We start from the raw sequence: 21,947 nt of genomic DNA, 5'->3' as shown, positions 1-21,947 counted from the left end.
GTCACTTATCCATTTTTCTCTTAGTTATTCTGCTACTGATTTCTTCTAGAGAGCTTTTAATTTCATCTATTATCTTCTAGGTCCTTGTTAAATGTTTCTTGTATTTTCTCCATTCTTTTTACAAGATTTTGGATCATCTTTACTATCATTACTCTGAATTCTTTTTCAGGTAGACTGCCTATTTCCTCTTCATTTGTTTGGTCTGCTTGGTTTTTACCTTGCTCCTTCATCTGCTGTGTTTTTCTCTGTTTTCTCATTTTGCTTAACTTACTGTATTTGGGGTCTCCTTTTCACAGGCTGCAGGTTAATAGTTCCTGTTGTTTTTGTTGTCTGCCCCCAGTGGCTAAGTTTCAGTGGGTTGTGTAGGCTTCCTGGTGGAGGGGACTAGTGCCTGTGTTTTGGTGGATGAGGGTGGATCTTGTCTTTCTGGTGGGCAGGACCACGTCCAGTGGTGTGTTTTGGGGTGTGTGTGATCTTGTTATGAATTTAGGCAGCCTGTCTGCTAATGGGTGGGGTTGTGTTCCTGTCTTGCTAGTTGTTTGGCATTGGGTGTCCAGCACTGTAGCTTACTGGTTGTTGAGTGGAGCTGGGTCTTAGCATCGAGATGGAGACCTCTGGGAGAGCTTTCACCATTTGATATTATGTGGAGCTGGGAGGTCTCTGGTGGACCAGTGTCCTGAACTTGGCTTTCTCACTTCAGAGGCAGAGTCCTGACACCTAGCCAGAGCCCCAAGACCCTGTCAGCCACACAGCTCAGAAGAAAAGGGAGAAGAAAAGAAAGAAAGAAAGAAAAAAAGAAAATGAAATAAAGTTATTAAAATAAAAAATTTAAGTTATTAAAAATAAAATAAAATAATTAAAAAGTAATAAGAAAAAAAAAGAAAGAAGGAAAAGAAGAGAGTAACCAATCCAAGAAACAAATCCACCAATGATAACAAGCACTAAAAACTATATTTAAAAAAAAAAAAAGGACAGGCAGAACCCAGGACAAATGGTAAAAGCAAAGCTATACACACAAAATCACACAAAGAAGCATACACATACACACTAAAAGAGAAAAAGGAAAAATACATATATATCTATATATAAAATAAAAAACAAAAAAAGGAAGAGTGCAACCAAATCAATAAACAAGTGTACCAATGATAATAAACTCTAAATACTAAACTAAGATAAACATAAAAGCAGAAACTAGTCATTCGCATACAGCAAACCCCAAGTCTACTGTTGCTCCAAAAGTCCACCCCCTCAATTTTGGGATGATTTGTTGTCTGTTCAGTTATTCCACAGATGCAGGGTACATCAAGTTGATTGTGGAGATTTAATCTGCTGCTACTGAGGCTGCTGGGAGAAATTTCCCTTTCTCTTCTTTGTTCGCACAGCTCCTGGGGTTCAGCTTTGTATTTGCCCCCGCCTCTGCGTGTAGGTCACCTGAGGGCATCTGTTCCCGCCCACACAGGGCGGGGTTAAATGAGCAGCTGATTAGGGGGCTCTGGCTCACTCAGGCTTGGGGGAGGGATGGGCACAGAATGCGGGGCGATCCTGAGGCAGCAGAGGCCGGAGTGACGTTGCAACAGCCTGAGGTGCACCGTGTGTTCTCCCGGGCAAGTTGTCCCTGGATCATGGAACCCTGGCAGTGGCGGGCTGCACAGGCTCCTGGGAGGGGAGGTGTGGATAGTGACCTGTGCTTGCACACAGGCTTCTTGGTGGCAGCCTTAGCGTTTCATGCCTGTCTCTGCTGTCTGCACTGATAGCTGTGGCTAGCGCCCGTCTCTGGAGCTCGTTTAGGCGGTGCTCTGAATCCCCTCTTCTCGCACACCCCGAAACAATGGTCTTTTGCCTCTTAGGCAGTTCCAGACTTTTTCACGGACTCCCTCCCGGCTAGCTGTGGTGCAGTAGCCCCCTTTAGGCTGTGTTCACGCAGCCAACCCCAGTCCTCTCCCTGGGGTCTGACCTCTGAAGCCTGAGCCTCAGCTCCCAGCCCCCACCTACCCAGGCAGGTGAGCAAACAAGGCTCTCAAGCTGGTGAGTGCTGGTTGGCACCGATCCTCTGTGTGGAAATCTCTCTGCTTTGCCCTCTGCACCCCTGTTGCTGCGCTCTCCTCCGTGGCTCCGAAGCTTCCCCCCCGCCACCCCCTGTCTCTGCCAGTGAAGGGTCTTCCTAGTGTGTGGAAGCTTTTCCTCCTTCACAGCTCCCTCCCAGAGGTGCAGGTCCTGTCCCTATTCTTTTGTCTCTCTTTTTTCTGTTTTCTTTTGCCCTACCCAGGTACTTGGGGAGTTTCTTGCCTTTTGGGAAGTCTGAGGTCTTCTGCCAGCGTTCAGTAGGTGTTTTGTAGGAGTTGAACATTTACATCCACATGTAGATGTATTTCTGATGTGTTTGTGGGGAGGAAGGTGATCTCCACGTCTTACCCCTCCTCCATCTTGAAGGTCTCCCTAGTAGTTTTTAAATTAATTGATTAGGACACAACAAAGGGAGTTGGATAATATTGAGTGATATTTGATATTCGCTCTTGCAGAGCCAGAAATTGCATCTTTATTCACTCTATGGTATACCTTTCCCCCTAATTTTAATGTAGTTACATGAATATTAAAACTATCATTAAAAAAAAATTGCAATAAAGTAAAATCCTTCTTTGACACTCTCCCTCCTTCCCATACCCACTCTGTTTATGTTTGGGTTGAGTTTGTTTCTTTTTAACCTTTTTATTTTGAAATAATTTTAGAGTTACAGAAAAGTTACGGAGATAGAATTTCCATATATTCTCTACGCAGCTTTCCATACTGTTAACATTTTGCATTATCATAGTACAGTTATCAAAACTAAGAAATTAACAGTAATGTAGTACTGTTAGCTAAACTATAGACTTTATTCACATTTCACCAATGTCATGTCACTGATAAGATTTTTCTAATCCAATATCCAGTTCAGTATCTCGCATCATATTTAGTTGTCACATCTCCGTAGCTTTCTCTAATCTGTGATAATTCTTTGGTCTTTCATAACCTTGGCACTGATAGATATTTTGTGCAATGTCTCTCAATATGGATTTGTCTAGTGTTTTCTCTTGATTAGATTCAGATTATGCATTTTTGGCAAGAATACCACAGAAGTGATGTGCCTTTCCAGTATGTCATAGCAGGGGCTACCTGAAATTAATATGTCTTTTTACTGATGATATTAACCTTGATCACTTGATTAAGGTGGCTTCTGCCAGGTTTTTCCACTGTGAAGTTATTTTTCTCCTTTTAAAGTAACATTAAATTAATTAAATAAGGAGGTCATTAGCCTGAGGAGGCTTTAATGCCTTAGGAGCCTAAATAAGCAAACTGAAACCTATACCTTTAATGCCTCAAGGTTAAGAAATCAAAACCTAAGGACAACCCATAACAAACAGCCACCTAGGCTTTCCTAAATAAGGCAGTTGCTTACACTGTAGCCAGGAAAATACTCTCCTTGCTTGGCTTCCACCTCTTCTCTATAAAAATCTCTTTCCTAGCTCCTGTGGGTAATGTAATAATGCCTCAGGTTATCTTTTAACATTAATAAATACCATAGTTCTATGGGTTATAATCTAATGTTATAGTTATTTTGTTGCTAAAATTGTTCCAGCTTTGAAAATTGGGAGGAAAATAAGAGTTTTGAAAAATAAATTGAGGCATATCACATTTTTAAGACTTTATTTGAGCAAAAATCAAATAGGGCAGCCTTGAACCGGAAGTCGTTGGGAGCCCTGTACGCACAAGAGTGAGAGGAGAGACTTTATTATAAAGCAGGCTCAGAAGCAAAGCAAGGAAAGCATTTGATTGGCTGTAGCTTAAGCAATTGCCTTATTTGGGAAAACCTAGGTGGCTGTTTGTGATAGGTTGTTCTTGGGTTTTTATTTCTTTTTTTTTTTTAATATTTATTTATTTATTTGGCTACGTTGGGTCTTAGTTGCAGCATGCAGGATCTTTTACTTGCGGCATGCAGGATCTTTTAGTTGCGGCATGTGGGATCTAGTTCCCTGACTAGGGATCGAACCCACGCCCCCTGCATTGGGAGCACAGAGTCTTAGCCACTGCACCACCAGGTAAGTCCTGGGTTTTGACTTCTTAATCTTGACACATTATAGGCATAGGTTTTGGTTTGCTTAAGTAAGTTTCTACAGTACTAGAAGCACCTCAGTCTAATGGCCTCCTTGTTTAATTTAACAGGAGCAAAAACAAATATATAAATATGTATAAATTATTATGTAGCTAAATCTACATGACTGTAAAGAATGTTGCTCCCAACCTTACACTTAAAAATAAGGTGGAACAAACTGCAAGCTCTGGACATTTCTTGAAACAGAGCGCTCAGTTCAACCAGCTAACTCAAAATCTCAGGAAAGACCTGTGCCTACAGGGAAAGATGAGGTGTGAGCACTAGCTTACATGGGGCAGACATCTCTGGAAATGGGTAAGAACATTTCAGCTACAATAGGCAACAAATTGGTAGAGGCCAGATGTGGGCAGGTAAGAATGGGGAGCCCCTTAGGGCAGCAAGTATAGGGGCAGCTTGAACTCTCTTGCAAACTTTTTCTCCATAGGCCCCACTTGATGAGAGCCCTGATAAAGCATCCCTCCTGGTACAGGCCTGGGAGGAGGAACAGCAGTTGTTATGGAAAGTGCACAAAATATTTCCTGGATCCTTCTCCTGTATCTTTGCTATGTAACAAAAACCGTAAGTTTAGGAAGAGGGATTCCGTAAAATGTAGCCTATATGGCACTGGTAAAAACCACTGAAGCGGGTGGTGGTGGTGGGATAAACTGGGAGATTGGGATTGACATATATACACTAATATGTATAAAATAGATAACTAGTAAGAACCTGCTATATAAAAATAATAAAACTTTTTTAAAAAAGGATCAAAAAAAAAAAACAACACTGAAGCTGGGGGTAGGCAGAAAATAACTTGGTGGGAGGGCAGGGTTACATGCTGATCACAGAACTATGGAGGAGAGACAGGAGCACTTGTAAGACTCAGGCATACAGAGTCTGATTAGCAAAAGCCTAATTAGAGTAATAGAGAACACCACTTCAATCCAGACCCCCACCCCTAGACTAATAAGTGTCTAATAAAAGTAGCAGTTGAGTACTAATGAGAACCTCACAAGAGACAGACCCTCTAGAGGGGAAGACTGAAAGCTAAGGGTGGAGCAGACATTGAGGAAAACATCTGGTCCACCTGAGGGGGTGGTTATGCCTAGAGGAATTTGAAGCCTGTGGTGTACTTAGGGTAACCGTAGCAACAGTAAACCTTAAACCTGCCTAACATGTGATTAGATAAACACAACCCCTACTCTAGACACCTGGCCAAAGGAAAAGTCTGCTCATTACCAAGCATAGAAATTATTTGCCTCAGTTACTACTGTCCTACCCAAGATATCCAGATATTAATAAAACTGTGAGTATATGAAAAGGCAAGAGAAAACAACATGTTGGAAAGAGATAAAGCAGCAGCACTTGCAGGTGGAATGATCTGATGAGGAATTTAAAGTGACTGATTAATATGTTCAAATCTGTATTAGTTATCTATGGCTGCCTAACATTATCACAAAATTTTAGCCATTTAAAATACTAGTAAACTTCCCAGAGGCCCCATTGTTTGAGAGAATTTGTGAGACCCAACCTTAATGTCTTCAAAGTGTTTTTCATTTGACTCTATTGAGGCATCAGCTTTGATGTTTCTGAGGTCTTCAACAGAAGTTATTACCTAGGCTTTATCTCCAGAGCTTGTTTTTCCTGGCAGTGTCCTGGTTTTGAAATCTACTCAAAAGACATTTCTTAATTTTAGCAGTTTTGCTATCTGGAGAGGCTGAGAATTTTTGAAACTATGAAAATCCTGCCTCATTTTGGTTTAATAGTCTTTCCTTCAACTTATCTCTCTCTTCTCCCAATTTACTGTAAACACCAGGAAGAAACCGGGCAGCACTTTCAACACTTTACTTGGAAATCTCCTTAGATTAGTTACCCAGTTCATTAGGCACGTTTCCTCCTTTCCACATTTCTAAGGATGTTGGTAAACTTTCTGCCATCACCTGTAATACTTCTCCTTCCTACAATTTCCAGTTATGTCTTCCTGAGACTGAGTTTCTCAGTTCCTTGCTGACTATTGGCTAGAGGCCTCCCTTAGTTTCTTGTTTCAAGGGCCTTTCCATATGGTAGATTACAACTTGGCAACTGGCTCCCATCAGAGTGAGCAAGAGCAATCAAGACAGAAGTCACTGTATTTTGGTAACCTAATTTCAGAAGTTACATTCAGTTAATTTTGATAGTCACTAGGTCAGCCCATACTCAAGGGGAGGGAATTAAAGAAGGACATGAATAGCAAGAGACAGGGATCACCAGGACCCATTTTAGAGGCTGGCTACCACAATAACATTGTGATTTTCCTAAATTTACTTGTTCTGATATATTTTCTGTGATTCCTTAATATTGTCTACATAACAATCATATCATTGACACATAAATTTTACTTCTTTCTTTCCAATCTGTATGCATTTTATTTTATTTTCTTGCATCATTGCACTGGCTAGGACCTCCAATCATTATTGAATAGAGGTAGTAAGAGTTGACACTCTTGCCTTATTCCTGAAGTACAAGGAAAGGGACAAAGTGCTCTTTTTTCATCCTCATAGATATGATACTGGAGGTTTTTCATGGATGTTCTTTATTCGATTGAAGAAGTTCCTTCAGTTCCTAGATTGTAGAAGAGTTTTTATTATGAATAGGGTGACATTTGACAAATGCCTTTTCTGCATTTAGAGATGATCATGTAAGATTTCTCCTTTATTCTATTAATATGGTGAATTATATCAGTTAATTTTCAACTCTTAAATAAATCTTGCCTTCCTGGGCTAAACTGAACTTGGATATATTTTCTTTTTGTAACACTGGATTTGCTTTGCTAATTGTTTTTTAGGATTTTTTCAGCTATATTTATTAGATAGATTGGACTATAATTTTTGTTTTCCATAAGTCCTTGTTAGATTTTGGTATTAAGATTATTATGGCTGCTTCATAAAATGAGTATATACTTGAACTGAAAGAAATAACCAGTGAGTATTAGAATGTTAACTTTTGGGGGGTTCAAATTTAAACATGAATTTAAATTATCAGACATCTCACAGCTTTAAGTATTATATATCATGCTGCCTCTTATGCTTTGTTCCTTGGAAAATGTGTTTTATTCTTAGGGCTTTTAAAGCAACATTTTTTTTATAGTTTTCTCTATACTTGATCTTTCTTCCTGTATTCAGATTCATTTTTGTCATTTCCATTTTTGATGTCTTAACTATTATATTAATTTTAGGGGAAATCATGCATTCCACCTTTCATCTCAGACTTCTTATTTCAGGTATAGTTGATGTACAATATTGTATAAGTTTCAGATGTACAACATGTTATTTGTGTTCTTTTTGATGGTAGCCATTCTGACAGGTGTGAGGTGGTATCTTATTGTTGTTTTAACTTGCATTTCCCTGATGATTAACAATGTTGAGCATCTTTTCATGTGCCTGTAAGTCATCTGTATGTCTTCTTTGGAAAAATGTCTATTCAGATCTCCTGCCCATTTTTTAATCAGGTGGTTTGCTTTTTTGATGTTGAGTTGTATAAGCTGTTTATACATTTTGAATATTAACCCCTTATCAGTCATATCATTTGCAAATATTTTCTCCCATTCGGTAGGTTGTCATTTCGTTTTGTAGATGGTTTCCTTTGCTGTGCAAAAGCTTTTAAGTTTAATTAGGTCCCGTTTGTTTATTTTTGCTTTTGTTTCTTTTGCTTTAGGGGATAGATCCATATATATTGTTACGATTTATGTCAAAGAGTGTTCCGCCTGTATTTTCTTCTAGGAGTTTTATGGTTTCTGGTGTTACATTTAGGTCTTTAATCCACTTTGAGTTTATTTTTGTGTATGGTGTTAGAGAATGTTCTAATTTCATTCTTTTACATGTAGTTGTCCAGTTTTCCTAGCACCATTTACTGAAGAGACTGTTTTTTCTCCATTGTATATTCTTGCCTCCTTTGTTGTAGATGAATTGACCACAAGTGCATGGGTTTATTTCTGGACTCTTTATTCTGTTCCTTTGATCTATGTGTCTTTTTTTATGCCAGCACCATACTGTTTTGATTAGTGCAGCTATGTAGTATAGTCTGAAGTAAGGGAGTGTGATTCCTCCAGCTCTCTTCTTCCTTTTCAAGATTGTTTTGGCTATTCGGAGTCTTTTGTGTTTCCATACATTTTAAAAAATTATTTGTTCTAATTCTGTGAAAATGTCCTTTGTATTTTGATAGGGATTGCATTGAATCTGTAAATTGCCTTGGGTAGTATGGTCATTTTAACAATATTAATTCTTCCAATCCACGAACGCAGCATATCTTTCCATCTGTTTGTGTTGTCCTCAATTTCTTTCATCAGTGTCTTATGGTTTTCCGAGGACAGGTCTTTTACCTCTTTAGGTTGGTTTATTCCTGGGTTATTTATTCTTTTTGATGCAATTGTAAATGGGATTTTTTCCTTATTTTCTCTTTCTGATAGTTCATTGTTTGTGTATAGAAATGTGACATATTTCTGAATATTAATTTTGTATCTTGCAACTTTACCAAACTCATTGATGAGGTTTAGTAGTTTTTTGGTGGTGTCTTTAGGATTTTCTATGTATAGTATCATATCATCTGCAAACGGTGACAGTTTTACTTCTTTCTTCCCAATTTTCATTCCTTTGATTTATTTTTCAGTTTTTTTTAAGTGTATTCACAGAGTTGTGCAGTCATCACCACAGTCAATTTTAGAACATTCTCATTACATCAGAATGAAATCCTGTACCCATTAGCAGTCACTCCTCACTTCTCACCAACCTTCCTGGCCCTAGACAACCACTCTTTAGTTTTGTCTCAATGAATTTGCCTATTTTGGATATTTCGTATACATGGAATTATATAATATGTAGTCTTTTTAAACTAGTTTCTTTAACTTAGCATGAAATTTCAAGGTTTATTTCTGTGGTAGCATGTATTAGTATCTCATTTCTATTTATTGCCAAATAATATTAAATTTTATAGGCAGTACCACATTTAACTTATCTATTCATTTATTGATGGCATTTGGGTTATTTATACTTTTTGATTATTATGGAAAATTCTGCTGTGAACATATATGTGTAAGTTTTTGTGTGGACATACATTTTCATTTCTCTTGGGTACATGTCTAGGAATGCTGGGTCAAATAGTAACTCTGTTTAACTTTTTGAGGAACTGCCAGACTGTTTTCCAGAGAGGCTGCACCATTTTATGTTTCCACCAGAAATCTGTGAAGGTTCTTATCTGTCCTTTTACATAATGGCTAATGATGTTGAACATCTTTCCATGTACTTTTTGGCTATTTGTGTATCTTCTTTGAAGAAATATCTATTCAGATCCTTTTAAATTGGGTTGTCTTTTTTAATTTAATATTTATTTATTTATTTATTTATTGGCTGCATTGGGTCTTTGTTGCTGTGTGCAGGCTTTCTCTAGTTGCGGCGAGCAGGGGCTACTCTTCGTTGCGGTGCACAGGCTTCTTGTTGCAGTGGTTTCTCTTGTTGCGGAGCACAGGCTCTAGGCATGCGGGCTTCAGTAGTTGTGACACCCAGGCTCAGTAGTTGTGGCACATGGGCTCTAGAGTGCAGGCTCAGTTGTGGCAACACGGGCTTAGTTGCTCCGCGGCATGTGGGGTCTTCCTGGACCAGAGTTCGAACCCGTGTCCCCTGCATTGGCAGGCGGATTCTTAACCACTGTGCCACCAGGGAAGTCCGGGTTGTCTTTTCATTGTCGAGTTCTCAGTGTTCTTTATATATTCCATTTACAAGTCCTTTATCAGATATATTATTTGCAAAAATTTGATCCCATTCTGTGCATTGTTTTTTCACTTTCTTGATGGTGTCATTTGAAGCACAAATGTTTTTAAATTTTGATGAAGTCCAATTTATTTTTTTTGTTGTTGCTTGTGTTTTTGGTGTCATATCTAAGAAACCATTGCCTAATTCAAGGTTGTGAAGATTTATACCTATGTTTTCTTCCTAGAATTTATAGTTTTAGCTGTCACATTTTGGTCTTTAATTCATTTAGAGTTAATTTTTGTAAATGCTGTGAGTTATAGGGGCCCAACTTCATTCTTTTGCATGTGGATAGCAAGTTGTCCCTGCACTGCATGTTGAAAAGACTGTTCTTTTCCTTTGATTTTGTTACCCTGGTTGAAAAATCAATTTATTATAAAAATGAGTGTTTATTTATGTTTAATTCATCTATATGTCTGTCTTTATGCCAGTACCACACTCTCTTGATTATTGTAGTTTTGTAGTAGGTTTTAAAATTGGCAAGGGTGAGATCCCCATTTTTTTCTCCTTTTTCAGCAATATTTTAGGTATTCTGAGTCCCTTTCATTTCCATATGAGTTTTAGGTTTGGATCAATTTGTCAATTTCTGCAAATAAACCTGCTGAGATTTTAATGGAGATTGAGTTGAATCTGAAGATCAATGTGGGGAGTACTGCCATCTTAACAATATTAAGTCTTCCGGTCATGAACATGGAATGTCTTTCCATTAATACAGGTGTTTAATTTCTTTCAACAATGTTTTTATAGTTTTCAGTGTCTTGCTTCTTCTGTTGCAAAACTTGCAAGCAAGTCTTGCAAGTTTTCAAGTCTTGCTTCTTCTGTTGAATTTATTCCTTTGTATTTTATTTTTCTTGATGCAGACGTACATGGAATTGTTTCCTTAATTTCTTTTGGGGGTTGTTCACTGTCATTGTATAAACATACAGTTGACTTTTATATATTAATCTTTTATCCTGTAACCTTGCTGAACTCCTTTATTAGTTGTAATAGTTTAAGTGGATTTTTTAGAATTTCTGTATACAAAATTGTGTCATGTAAAATAGAGATGGTTTGACTTCTTTCTTTAGAATCTAGATACCTTTTATTTCTTTTCCCTACCTAATTGCCCTGACTATAATCTCTAATACAAAGTTGACTTGCAGTGGCAAGAGCAGACATCCTTGTCTTATTTGTGATCACAGGGGGAAAGCACTTAGTCTTTCACCATTAAATATGGTATTAGATGTGGGTTTTTCATAGATGGCCTTTTTCAGGTTGAGGAAGTTTCCTTTTCTTCCTATTTACTGAGGTTTTTTTTTTTTTTTTTAATCATGAATCATTGTTGGATTTTTTTCAAACACTTTTCTGCATCTATTTGGATGATCATGTGGTTTTTGTCCTTTATTTTATTGATATGGTATATTACATTAATTGATGTTTGATTATTAAACCAACTTTTCATTCCTGGGTTAAATCCCAATTAGGCATGATGTATAATCCTTTTTTTTTTTTTTTTTTAATGTTCCTGGATTGTGCTTGCTGGTATTTTGTTGAGGATTTTTGCATCTACATTCATTTGCTGTTGTTCTGTAGTTCTTAGACCTCTTTTGACATAGATTGCTGTGTTTCTCATTTCTTAAAGCACCTGTGTTCCTTGAGACAGTACATTTTTTTTTTTTTTAAATTTATTTGTTTATGGCTGTGTTGGGTCTTCGTTTCTGTGCGAGGGCTTTCTTTAGTTGTGGCAAGCGGGGGCCACTCTTCATCGCGGTGCGCGGGCCTCTCACTATCGCAGCCTGTCTTGTTGCGGAGCACAGGCTCCAGACACGCAGGCTCAGTAATTGTGGCTCACGGGCCCAGTTGCTCCACGGCATGTGGGATCTTCCCAGACCAGGGCTCGAACCCGTGTCCCCTGCATTGGCAGGCAGATTCTCAACCACTGCACCACCAGGGAAGCCCCTAGACAGTACATTTTAAATTACAATCAAATGTTAAAATTTGTAAAGAGGACATTAAGATGATTTCACTGCCATATATATATATTTATATAAATATATTTTTTTAACCATGAAAGCTCTTCTTTTTCACCATGCATTTACATTTGCTTAAAAACAATATCTCCCTTTCTGTTGGCTAGATGTCCTGTGAAATCTAGGACATCTAATCTCTCTAAATCTTATCCACTAAGTTAATATTGAGAATTTATAGAATGCTACCAGCATTCTCTGCTTCCAAATATGAGATATCAATCAGGGAAAGAAATTTATCTGGTTGACCATTGGTGAGCTGCAATTAATTCTCTTTGGGATAGAAGCTTCGTTGCCTTGACCTTGTCTTTCACATTAGAAAGACATTTCTGGAGTACCTAGAAGAACATTGGGGGTATGTAAAGCCATAAAATAAATCTCTTCCTAGAACATTAGTTTTACTAAAAAGTTTAGAATAGATGGGTATGGGGAAACTTTTTATATTAAAAAAGAAAAGATTGCTTTATGGAGAAAAATACAGAATGTGCAGGGATGTTTAAGCTAAAACATAAGCCTTCAAGGAAACTCAGGTTTTTTGCCATGGTTTTCAGCCCAACCACCCAACTCTAAGTGCATGAATTCTCTTTCCTGGTTAGATAAGAGTACAGTTTGTGGACATTATTGAGAAATACTCTGAGATGTTAAATAAATGCTGAAATGATTATTTCTTTATGAACAGACTATTGTCCTCCTTGTAAATAATTAACAGACCAACACTGGGAATATCCTCTTGACCAGAGTTTTCAACTTTTCTATCCTATTAGTCAAATATTTCCCTTTTTTGTGTTTACATTCTCATTTTGTTAACTAGCTTATTGCTGTACCCTAAATGAGATAGAGGATTAGGTATTTTTATGTTATTTTGTGGTCTGAGAATGCTTTGATAAAAAATATAGATCATGATACCAGATAATTTCTCATACATACACCTCATGGGAAATATTATTGAACATAAATTAAACAGGAAGACATATTTCAGAGTGGATATAAAATCTTGAGTTTGTTTTATTGGCAAGTCCTTTGCATTTAAAGGATGTATTAATATACTTGCTCCTATTAACTATGCTAACAGGCCACAGAGAAGCCATGCATATCTTCAGATAGGCCTATAGAAGTGTTGCCTTTTGTGCTTAACACAGCTTGTTAAGTTTATAGCCTTCCAGAGCATAATAATTGCTAACGGGTAGTCTAATCATAGCAGCATAACAGAAAAGATTTTCTTTTTTAAAAAAAAAAACCCTGTTTAAATAGTGTAGCAACAAAATTTTCAAATATCTCTAGAAACTAAATTTAGGAAAGAGTGGTTCTTCTGGATAGAGCACTTTAAGTTTTGGGAGAAGCTCATCATAGCCACTGGCATTATTGAATATATGTACAAGCATTTTTTGCCGTCAGTGATCCCTAGAGTTTTCATGGATTTTCTTCAGGTTTGACAAAGGGAGTAAGTAAATGCTGGGGTATATGTTTTGACCTGGCAGTCTCTAGACATACTTTCTGCATTTACTTTAATGTTAGGTAAATGTGGCAGTGTACTTTGTTGTTACTGTTTTTATGACCTTGGAAGCCTTGCTTTCTTGAACAAACAAATCTTTGGGTCATTCCTCATATTTATATGGCTTTTATGAATGGAATTGAAATGACAGGGGCCATTGTGAGGTTCCTTTTGGATATCCCATAACTGGATAAACTTACTGTGATTATTTTTTCCTATAGTAGGCATTCAGTTAATATTTTTTAATAAGTAAATGAAAATAAATCTTCTCTTATCTGCTTATGGATTTTCCTCTTCAGTCTCATCTTTAAGATTTGACCAATCTAAACAGGGAGAGAATTTGCCACATATTTTCTCACCTTGACAGTGTTTATTCTCTCCTTACAATATATAGCATTACCTATTACATCTTTCTTTTATGCATAATCCTACAGATTCATCACTTCTTTTGTTTTACATTAACCTCATGTGAAATTTTGCATTGTTACACTTTTTAATATTTCTCTTGTCATCCTCTCCCACTGCCTCTTTTAGCCTATGGCTGTAGCTTTTGCATAGATTACAGTATTGTATGCCTTGTACCCTGACCAGATGTTTGTTAACTTCTTTCTTATTTCTTTACAAATGCTCTCCATATTTGTAAAGGACATATATATAGTTCCAGTATGTTTATAGTATAGTAAAGGAAATTATAGAACTTAAGCTGGAAAGAATTTTAAAATTGTCTAGTCTAGCCTTGTTTGTTTACAAGTGGGAGTAACGATGCCCAGAGAAATAAGCATGCTTTGCCACAGTCACCATATGTACGTGGTTTTCTGATTTACAGTTTGGGGGTGTACTTGGTCTGGAACAGTTTCCTAGCAAAGGTGTTTCAGAAGCCGGTTGATAGATTGAAGAGGAGCGATTTGGATGATAGAATTAATTAATGGTTCAAATGTTTGACAATTTTAGAAAAAACTTAAGAGGCAGTGGGGAATTATTGTGAAAGATGTTAGTACAAATGTGGTTGAGGATAATGACAAGAAAAGTGAAGGCATTGTAAAAAGATGGCAACAAGGGAGCAGGCTAACCTGAGACCAGATTACAAATCCTCTACGTATGTGTATATTTGTTCTTTGTTTAGTTGTGTTGATTCCTTGTAATTGTATCAGTATTAGAGATTATGCTTGTAGAAAGAAGGTCCTGAGTCCCAAACATGAGCCTAGTATTATGCCAAATGTAAATAATAGGAGCTGGGAAAATGATTTGAATGTCATGATAAGCAAGAAAAAATAAAGCTATTTTTTGAACATTACTATATGTCATGCACTTTCACACAAATTAATTCAAAGACAAGATGCAATCAACTCTTGAACATTCAAAATTCTAATTTTCATTCTGTTATTTCATTGATCTTAATATCCCCACCAGAAAGCTAGCAACAAAGGAAAGGCTGTGGAGTTCGTGTTATTCAGAAATTGCTCTGGTGGAGTACAGGTGTGGGAGGAAATAAATTTAGATGCTCAAAGAAAAGATTTGACTTCCCTGTGGATTTCACTAACACATATCCCTGTGTGATCTTATAGAATAAAATGTGTTGTACTCTCTTTGGAGAATTAATCACCAGTGACAGAAATTCAGAGCCAACATCTCTGTTCACAGAGTAACATGAAAATTAGGGTTGTCATTTTAAGGTAAGTTTTAATGTTGTTTAGATTTTTTTTCCCCCCCTCTGTGCTCTTATCAGAAACCACCCATTTTTGATAGGATTGAGATGGAATACCTTTCAGAGTTAAGCATTAAAGATACATATTTTTGGTCAGTGTTTTTTACTTTATAATCCCTTTTTGAACTAAGAATAAATGTGCAAACCTTTTTTTATCTTAATGCCATTTAAAAATTCCAGTCCAGTTATTTATATGCTACTGAGGATTGCAGGGTATTAGTACCAGGAAAAAGTAAAATCACCTATGTATGTTTAATGCAATATATATATATTTTAAATTAATTAATTAATTTAATTTTGGCTGTGTTGGGTCTTCGTTTCTGTGCGAGGGCTTTCTCTAGTTGCAGCAAGCGGGGGCCACTCTTCATCGCGGTGCGCAGGCCTCTCACTATCGTGGCCTCTCTTGTCGTGGAGCACAAGGTCCAGATGCGCAGGCTCAGTAGTTGTGGCTCACGGGCCCAGTTGCTCTGCGGCATGTGGGATCTTCCCAGACCAGGGCTCGAACCCGTGTCCCCTGCATTAACAGGCAGATTCTCAACCACTGCGCCACCAGGGAAGCCCTTAATGCAATATTTAAGCGATATATATGTTGTTTATTTTATTGACAGGATTTAAATAGAAGTATGAAAAAGATTTAAATCAAAATAAATTGTGCCTTATTTGATAATGAAGAGATGAAACCTTTGTTTTAAAAATTGGATATTTTTCTGTCCTGGATCATAATTGGGAACCCATAAAGTATAGGACTTTCCATATTTAAGGCAATTCTGATTATTGCAAAAATTCTTGATGTAAAAACCACATGCGTATTTTATTACAAAGGTATGGAATATTGCCTTGTGAAAGATTAATTTTAAAAAATTCAAAAAACATGAAGTATCCCTGAAGAAACCAGCATACCTCTGGAATAAATCTAGTTTTGGTAAACCACAGCTGTAGGCACATATTTTATTTTGTTCTCATGGGCATTTTCTTTTCACTTGTATTTTTTTCAGAGTAAGTGAGGAAAAGGAAGTAACAGAAGAAAGACTCAAAGCTGAGCAGGAATCATTTGAGAAGAAGATCAGGCAGTTGGAAGAACAGAATGAACTGATCATAAAAGAAAGGGAAGATATCCTTTTTGAAAGTCCTCTTTTTTAACGTGCAGAAAGTTTGACTCTTTCATGAAGAAAATGTAAACTCCAGAGAAATAATTGTTCTAATTTATAACAGAGAGTAAATCTGCATGGGCTGCCATTTTTAGGCAGTCAGAACGACACTTAACAGCATGTGTTGTTGCTTCCTTTGTGCTTGATACAGTTGTGCAGCTGTTCCACTGCTGCTATTATACTGTGGAGCACACATTTGTCAATTCAAAGAGACAATAAGAAATTTGGGCATTAAAATGTAGTGTTGGAACTTTATTAAATTCCGTTCCACTACTGTAATTGAGCCTGAACCCTCTTTGTCTTTGGTATTCTTTTTAGCTAAAGCTTTGACAGTTCTAAGGAATTCTATTCTGAAATCATAAAAACAAAAAAAATCCGTTGTAACTTATAGATGTTGTAATTGATAAATGTTTCTACTGCAACATAATACTACCAAACTATTCTCATGGAAGAGAAAACTATTGGGTTTAGAATTAGAGAGAGGGTTATGTGTGTGTGAGTGTAAATATGTATAATTTCATTATTTGTAAGAAAGTAAAATTAAAAATGGTGTTTTAACTTAAGAATTGTACTTTAGGGGATATGTGAGTTGAAATAAGCATATTTCTGAAGTTTGTTTTGACTGGGTAGATACTTATCTTTGGGTGTTTTTTGCAGTGACATTGGTATAAAAGAGAAGTGACTGTCCCTAAAGTTAGGATGCTGGATCTGCCAGCTAAAGGAGTATGTGACTGCTTAAAGGAACGATTGTCCTTATTGTCAGTAGCATCATTTACTTGATTTTTTTTTTTTAGATTTTTTTTTTTGATGTGGACCATTTTTTAAGTCTTTATTGAATTTGTTACAATATTGCTTCTGTTTTATGTTTTGGTTTCTTGGCCCCAAGGCATGTGGGATCTTAGCTCCCCGACCAGGGATTGAACCCACACCCCCTGCATTGGAAGGTAAAATCTTAAGCACTGGACCACCAGGGAAGTCCCCCATTTACTTGATTTTAATAATATTTTGAAGATTCTTTGATTGTCAAAAATGATCATATATTGACAGTAACTATACCTTTGTGAAAACCAGGGAAATAGAAGCATAAAGATAAATTAATTCACTGGAAAAAAAAGCACAAAAAATAACTATAAAAATTGAGTTCTGAACTTGTGTTTTTCAAACAGTGGGAGTGCGTGATTGCAAATTAATAGAATCAGAATTCTCCGATTTGATTTGTGGAGTAGAACATTTGTTAGTTTTGTGGGCTCCACAGTTCGAAAGGAGTACTTTTTCAATTTTTTTTTCTATATTTCTTTAGCATTTGAATAATCATCTTGGGCCTTCTCTTTTCTTTGCTTTCATTGACTTTATTGCGCTGGGTTGTCAACTCTCAGGCTACGCCCCCCACCTCTGTGATTTTCTTCTTGCTACTTTTCTCTCTTGGTTAAAATAACACTGTTTAGTCAGAATTCACAACTGTGCTCAGCCAGTGTTAGTCTTTCACTTTGCAAAAGGAATAGTGACTCAGGACCCTAGCACTTTCAAGAAAAGGTGGACTAGGAATGCTTTTATTTGTAACAGAAGTTCACTTTACAGGGTCTATTTCTTTGCACATAACAATTCTGGAGATAAGTGGCCTCTGGCATTGGTTCAGTGGCTTAAAGTTTTCAGTGCTGGGTCCATACAGTTCTCTTAGCTTCTTCTAATGGTTGCAGGATTCCAGGTTTCATGATGGTTGCTCCAATTCCAGGTATTAACATTTGCATTAAGGCAGAAAGGGGAAGGAAGACGTTCTGGTAGTTGTGACTCCCTGTCCTTTTTCATAAATACATAAAATCTTTCCCAGGGCATTTCCCTCGACTCTGCCCCCCAGCAGTCTTTCATGAGATACTTATTGTCCTGAACTTTATCACATGGGCATGCTAATCTGCAAGGGAGGCTGAGGAAGTGAGCGTTTAGCTTATCCAATTTAGACAGTGGGAGGCAGCAGGGAAGGGGATTGGAAATGAAGTCAGCCTCCAACTCTGGTAGCAGAAGTAGGGGAAATTGAAATCACTTTTTAAAAAATTTTTTTATAGTTTTTATTTTTTTGCCTGCTCCATGCGGCATGTGGGATCTTAGTTCCCCGACCAGGGATCGAACCCATGCCCCCTGCATTGGGAGCACGGAGTCTTAACCACTGGACCGCCGGGGAAGTCCCTGAAATCACTTTTTAAATACAGAGGAGGTGGTGATACCTTGATCTTCCCGGAACAAGATAAATAAATAAATATTATGTCAAGTGGAATTGGGGTGAGTTGGAGAAATAAGGTGAGAGAGGGAGGAGGTAGCAGACAATTTAGAAATCCTGGCCACGGTTAGAGTGTGGCCTTGTTTATCTGTATGCTTACCAAAAATGTGTGGCTGTCTGATAAAGCAGAATTTAACTTTGGTGGACTATTACATTTAGCACTCTTCTGGATCAAGATTAATTGTATTTAGTGTCGAAGCAGTCTGAACTCAGCATGGTTATGGACAGAATAGTTTCTTCTATCAGGATGAATATTAACATACCCCCAGGTGATTGTAGTGACACAGTTTTTCCTGTTTTCTTAGAACATAGGTCAGCAAACTACTGCCATGGGCCAGATCTATCAGGGTGCCAGCTAAGTGCAGCCACACACATTCATTTATGTATCTTCTGTGGCTGTTCTTGCGCTACAGCTGCAAGTGGTGCAGTTGCAACAAAGACCCTGTGGCCTACATAGCCCGAAATATTTACTATCTGGCCCTCAGCAGAAAAGTTTGCTCTCCCCCATCTACCTTATAAGATTAAAGTAAAGGAAAAGGCATGTAAATAAGTCAAAGACTTAGACATGTGTTGTAGTTAGACCTATTTTGCATTTGGTATAAAAGGATTTGATTTGAGCATTTATTATTATTATTGTGAGTGAAGATTGGAGTAAATGTTAGACCATGTTCAAAAATTAAAATGGTTTAGTTAGTATAATTGGTTTAAGATTTTTTGAATCACCTAAAGATAAGTGGTATTCGTAGAACTTGTCAAAGAAAAGAGAATGGAAGATATGATTAAAAAACAGTGACATCCATGGTTTGTATTCCAAGTAGATTGCTCAAGTACAAATCTCCTTTACCAGTACAAACTTGTCAAAGGTTAATGTAGATGATTTTATAGTACATAAAACTCTGTAAAACTTAGAAACATAAAACAAGGATATGATTTAAAACAATACAGTTTTAACTACAGATACATTAACCTCTTGTACATGAATGATTCAGACTCATATACATGAAATCAGATAATTTCAAATTATTTTAAAGCCTGTTTCTGTGTGAGGAACTATATGGATTCTGATTTTTGGCATTTTAAAGGTGTGTTATCCTAATTTATGGGTTTTTTGTTTTTAAAGTTCTAATAATGGGATTTATTGATCAACTGTACGAACCCAGACCAGTCCAGTCCCTTAGTAGAAAAGAGTAAAGATATTTTACATATTTGCATTTGGATCAGGCTTCTGAAGGATTTGTTCTTACACTAAGTAGAGAATTTATTACTAAAACATAAAAATACTTGGTAGTTTTCAGTCTTTGAACAAAGAAAGCTTATTTCTTGAGAAATTAACTACATAAATGAATATGCCATTTACAAAGTCAAGCAATCTGATGAACCTAGTAGATTTTTGCCTAGCTGAATGAGTATGAATGGAGAGATAAATCTGAAATGTAGAGAGAAATATGCCCAATAGGAATAATTCTAAAACATGTTAGCATGTAATAGTATAAGACACAGAGGATGTAGCCATTACAAAAGTTGATTAATGTTTGAGCTGATTGTATTTCCAGAACATAGGTCTCAGGTCAGGATGGTATCAAAAGCTTACAGAAGGAAAGTAAAGTTTGATATTTTCTGATTTCACTGTTTTAACTGACAGAGCAAGGGAAGTGACAGAGAAGAAAGCACAATGGGCTTTAGAGTCAAAATTGTTTCAGCACTGCCTAGCTGTCTGACCTTGGGAATGCTACTGAACTTTTCTAAGTCTCTTTTTTCATCTATAATATATGGATAGCTAATAATGCCTTTTTTGCAGGCTTGTTGAAATTTGGCAGACTCTTTACATTGTGTGTGTAAAGAATCTAGCAGTGTTTCTTACTTTGGGACACTGAAAAAAAGATAGCAATTCTCGTTATGACTACTATATGGATGAAAGATGAGTTGACTAGCTTCTCTGTTTCTCACTTCTGTGCCTTTCTTCAGTGGGGTTTTGATGGTTTTCATTAGGTTAAGCAGGTGCTTAGGCTGCTTAGAGGCCCAGTAGGAGAGTGAAATTGATCTGTTCTCTGCTTTATCTTCTATTTCTATGAAAGAGGAAACCTTTCTGCATCATATATACCAGTTAGGTGCTCATTGAGAACAAACCAGGTCTTACTTTCCTCTCCCGGAAACCAGACTGACAGAATTGTTTGTTTTTTTCCCCTTCTGGTCTGTTTTCATTGTCTCTCTGATTGAGACTTAGTAAATTGAAGAGGTTTAGAGGTACTTAGAGCTTAGATCCTCAAGCGCATTGCATCAGAGGTTGTTTTAGAAACCTTGCTCTAGGAAGAAAGAATTTTAAAGGAACCAACCTTAACCTTTTTGAGGAATGTTTTAGAATGAGCCAAAGGTCTCAGTATGTCTGTGCTGAAATTAGACTAGAAACAATTCACAAGAATTTAATCTAATTATGTAAAAAGAAATCATCTGTTCAAATAGCAATAATACTTCAGAGGTATTCAAAGCTTTCTATTTAACTATATACATCTCTGCTACATGAGCCAAACTACCACCATCTGATAGACTTTTACCAAGAATAGGAACCATACTGTAGGAAGCTCTATCATAGATCTGGATGCAGTGGTCTTGGGTGGGTAGGCAGGGTAGGAAAAGATAGTAAATAGAAATAAGTTTCATGAGTAAGGAAATGAATTTCAGAAGAAAGGGTACGTCTTCCCTTTCTTTCTTTCTTTCTTTCTTTCTTTCTTTCTTTATTTATTTATTATTTTTGGCTGTGTTGGGTTTTCGTTTCTCTGTGAGGGCTTTCTCCAGTTGCGGCGAGCGGGGGCCACTCTTCATCGCGGAGCGCGGGCCTCTCACTGTCGCGGCCTCTCGTTGCGGAGCACGGGCTCCAGACGCTCAGGCTCAGTAGTTGTGGCTCACGGGCTTAGTTGCTCCGCGGCATGTGGGATCTTCCCAGACCAGGGCTCGAACCCATGTCCCCTGCATTGGCAGGCAGATTCTTAACCACTGCGCCACCAGGGAAGTCCCACGTCTTCCCTTTCTAATTAGTCTTTCTGATCCTTCATAAGAAAAGGCAGGAGATTCTCCAGTCTTGGAAATAGTTTGGGGAGAATTAAAAATCTAAACTTAGTGAAGAAGCCTATAGGCAGAGGAGAGGGTATTGTGGTGTCTGGCAATGTGGTATACGAATATAGCAAAGTATGTTGCCCAACACCTTATCAGCCTTTTTGTTTTGAATAAATATTGGGTTTTTGTTTTTTTATGTTTACAAATTGAATTTTATGGTGGTAGGATATATTCTGTGCACATGGATAGTCAGTTTATTCCATTTAACAAGTGCTAGACAATATTGTTTTACTAATCTAATAACTATCTCTAGTACTGTAGAAGTTGTGCTTTTGGGGGCCATTTTATTTGCTCTGTGATGCTGTATAGC

The 21,947-nt window shown here is 37.2% G+C and overlaps 1 protein-coding gene across 5 annotated transcripts in view; it reads left to right on the top strand.

The window, feature by feature from the left end:
* KIAA1328 (KIAA1328 ortholog) overlaps positions 1 to 21,947 on the top strand; it is a 352,094-nt gene that overhangs the window by 47,711 nt on the left and 282,436 nt on the right. For 3 of the 5 annotated variants that reach the window (XM_061170437.1, XM_061170438.1, XM_061170440.1), the window contains one exon: positions 16,102 to 16,217. The exons of the other annotated variants lie outside the window; for them this stretch is intronic. In XM_061170437.1, coding sequence (XP_061026420.1) covers positions 16,102 to 16,217 — 116 coding nt within the window. The remainder of the gene's footprint in view (positions 1 to 16,101; positions 16,218 to 21,947) is intronic. 5 annotated transcript variants of the gene reach the window in all.

Source organism: Eubalaena glacialis, chromosome 15, assembly GCF_028564815.1.
Source record: "Eubalaena glacialis isolate mEubGla1 chromosome 15, mEubGla1.1.hap2.+ XY, whole genome shotgun sequence".
Classification (NCBI taxonomy): domain Eukaryota; kingdom Metazoa; phylum Chordata; class Mammalia; order Artiodactyla; family Balaenidae; genus Eubalaena; species Eubalaena glacialis.
The sequence above is the reverse complement of the archived record's forward strand: the minus strand, read 5'-3'. Positions and strand labels throughout refer to the sequence as shown.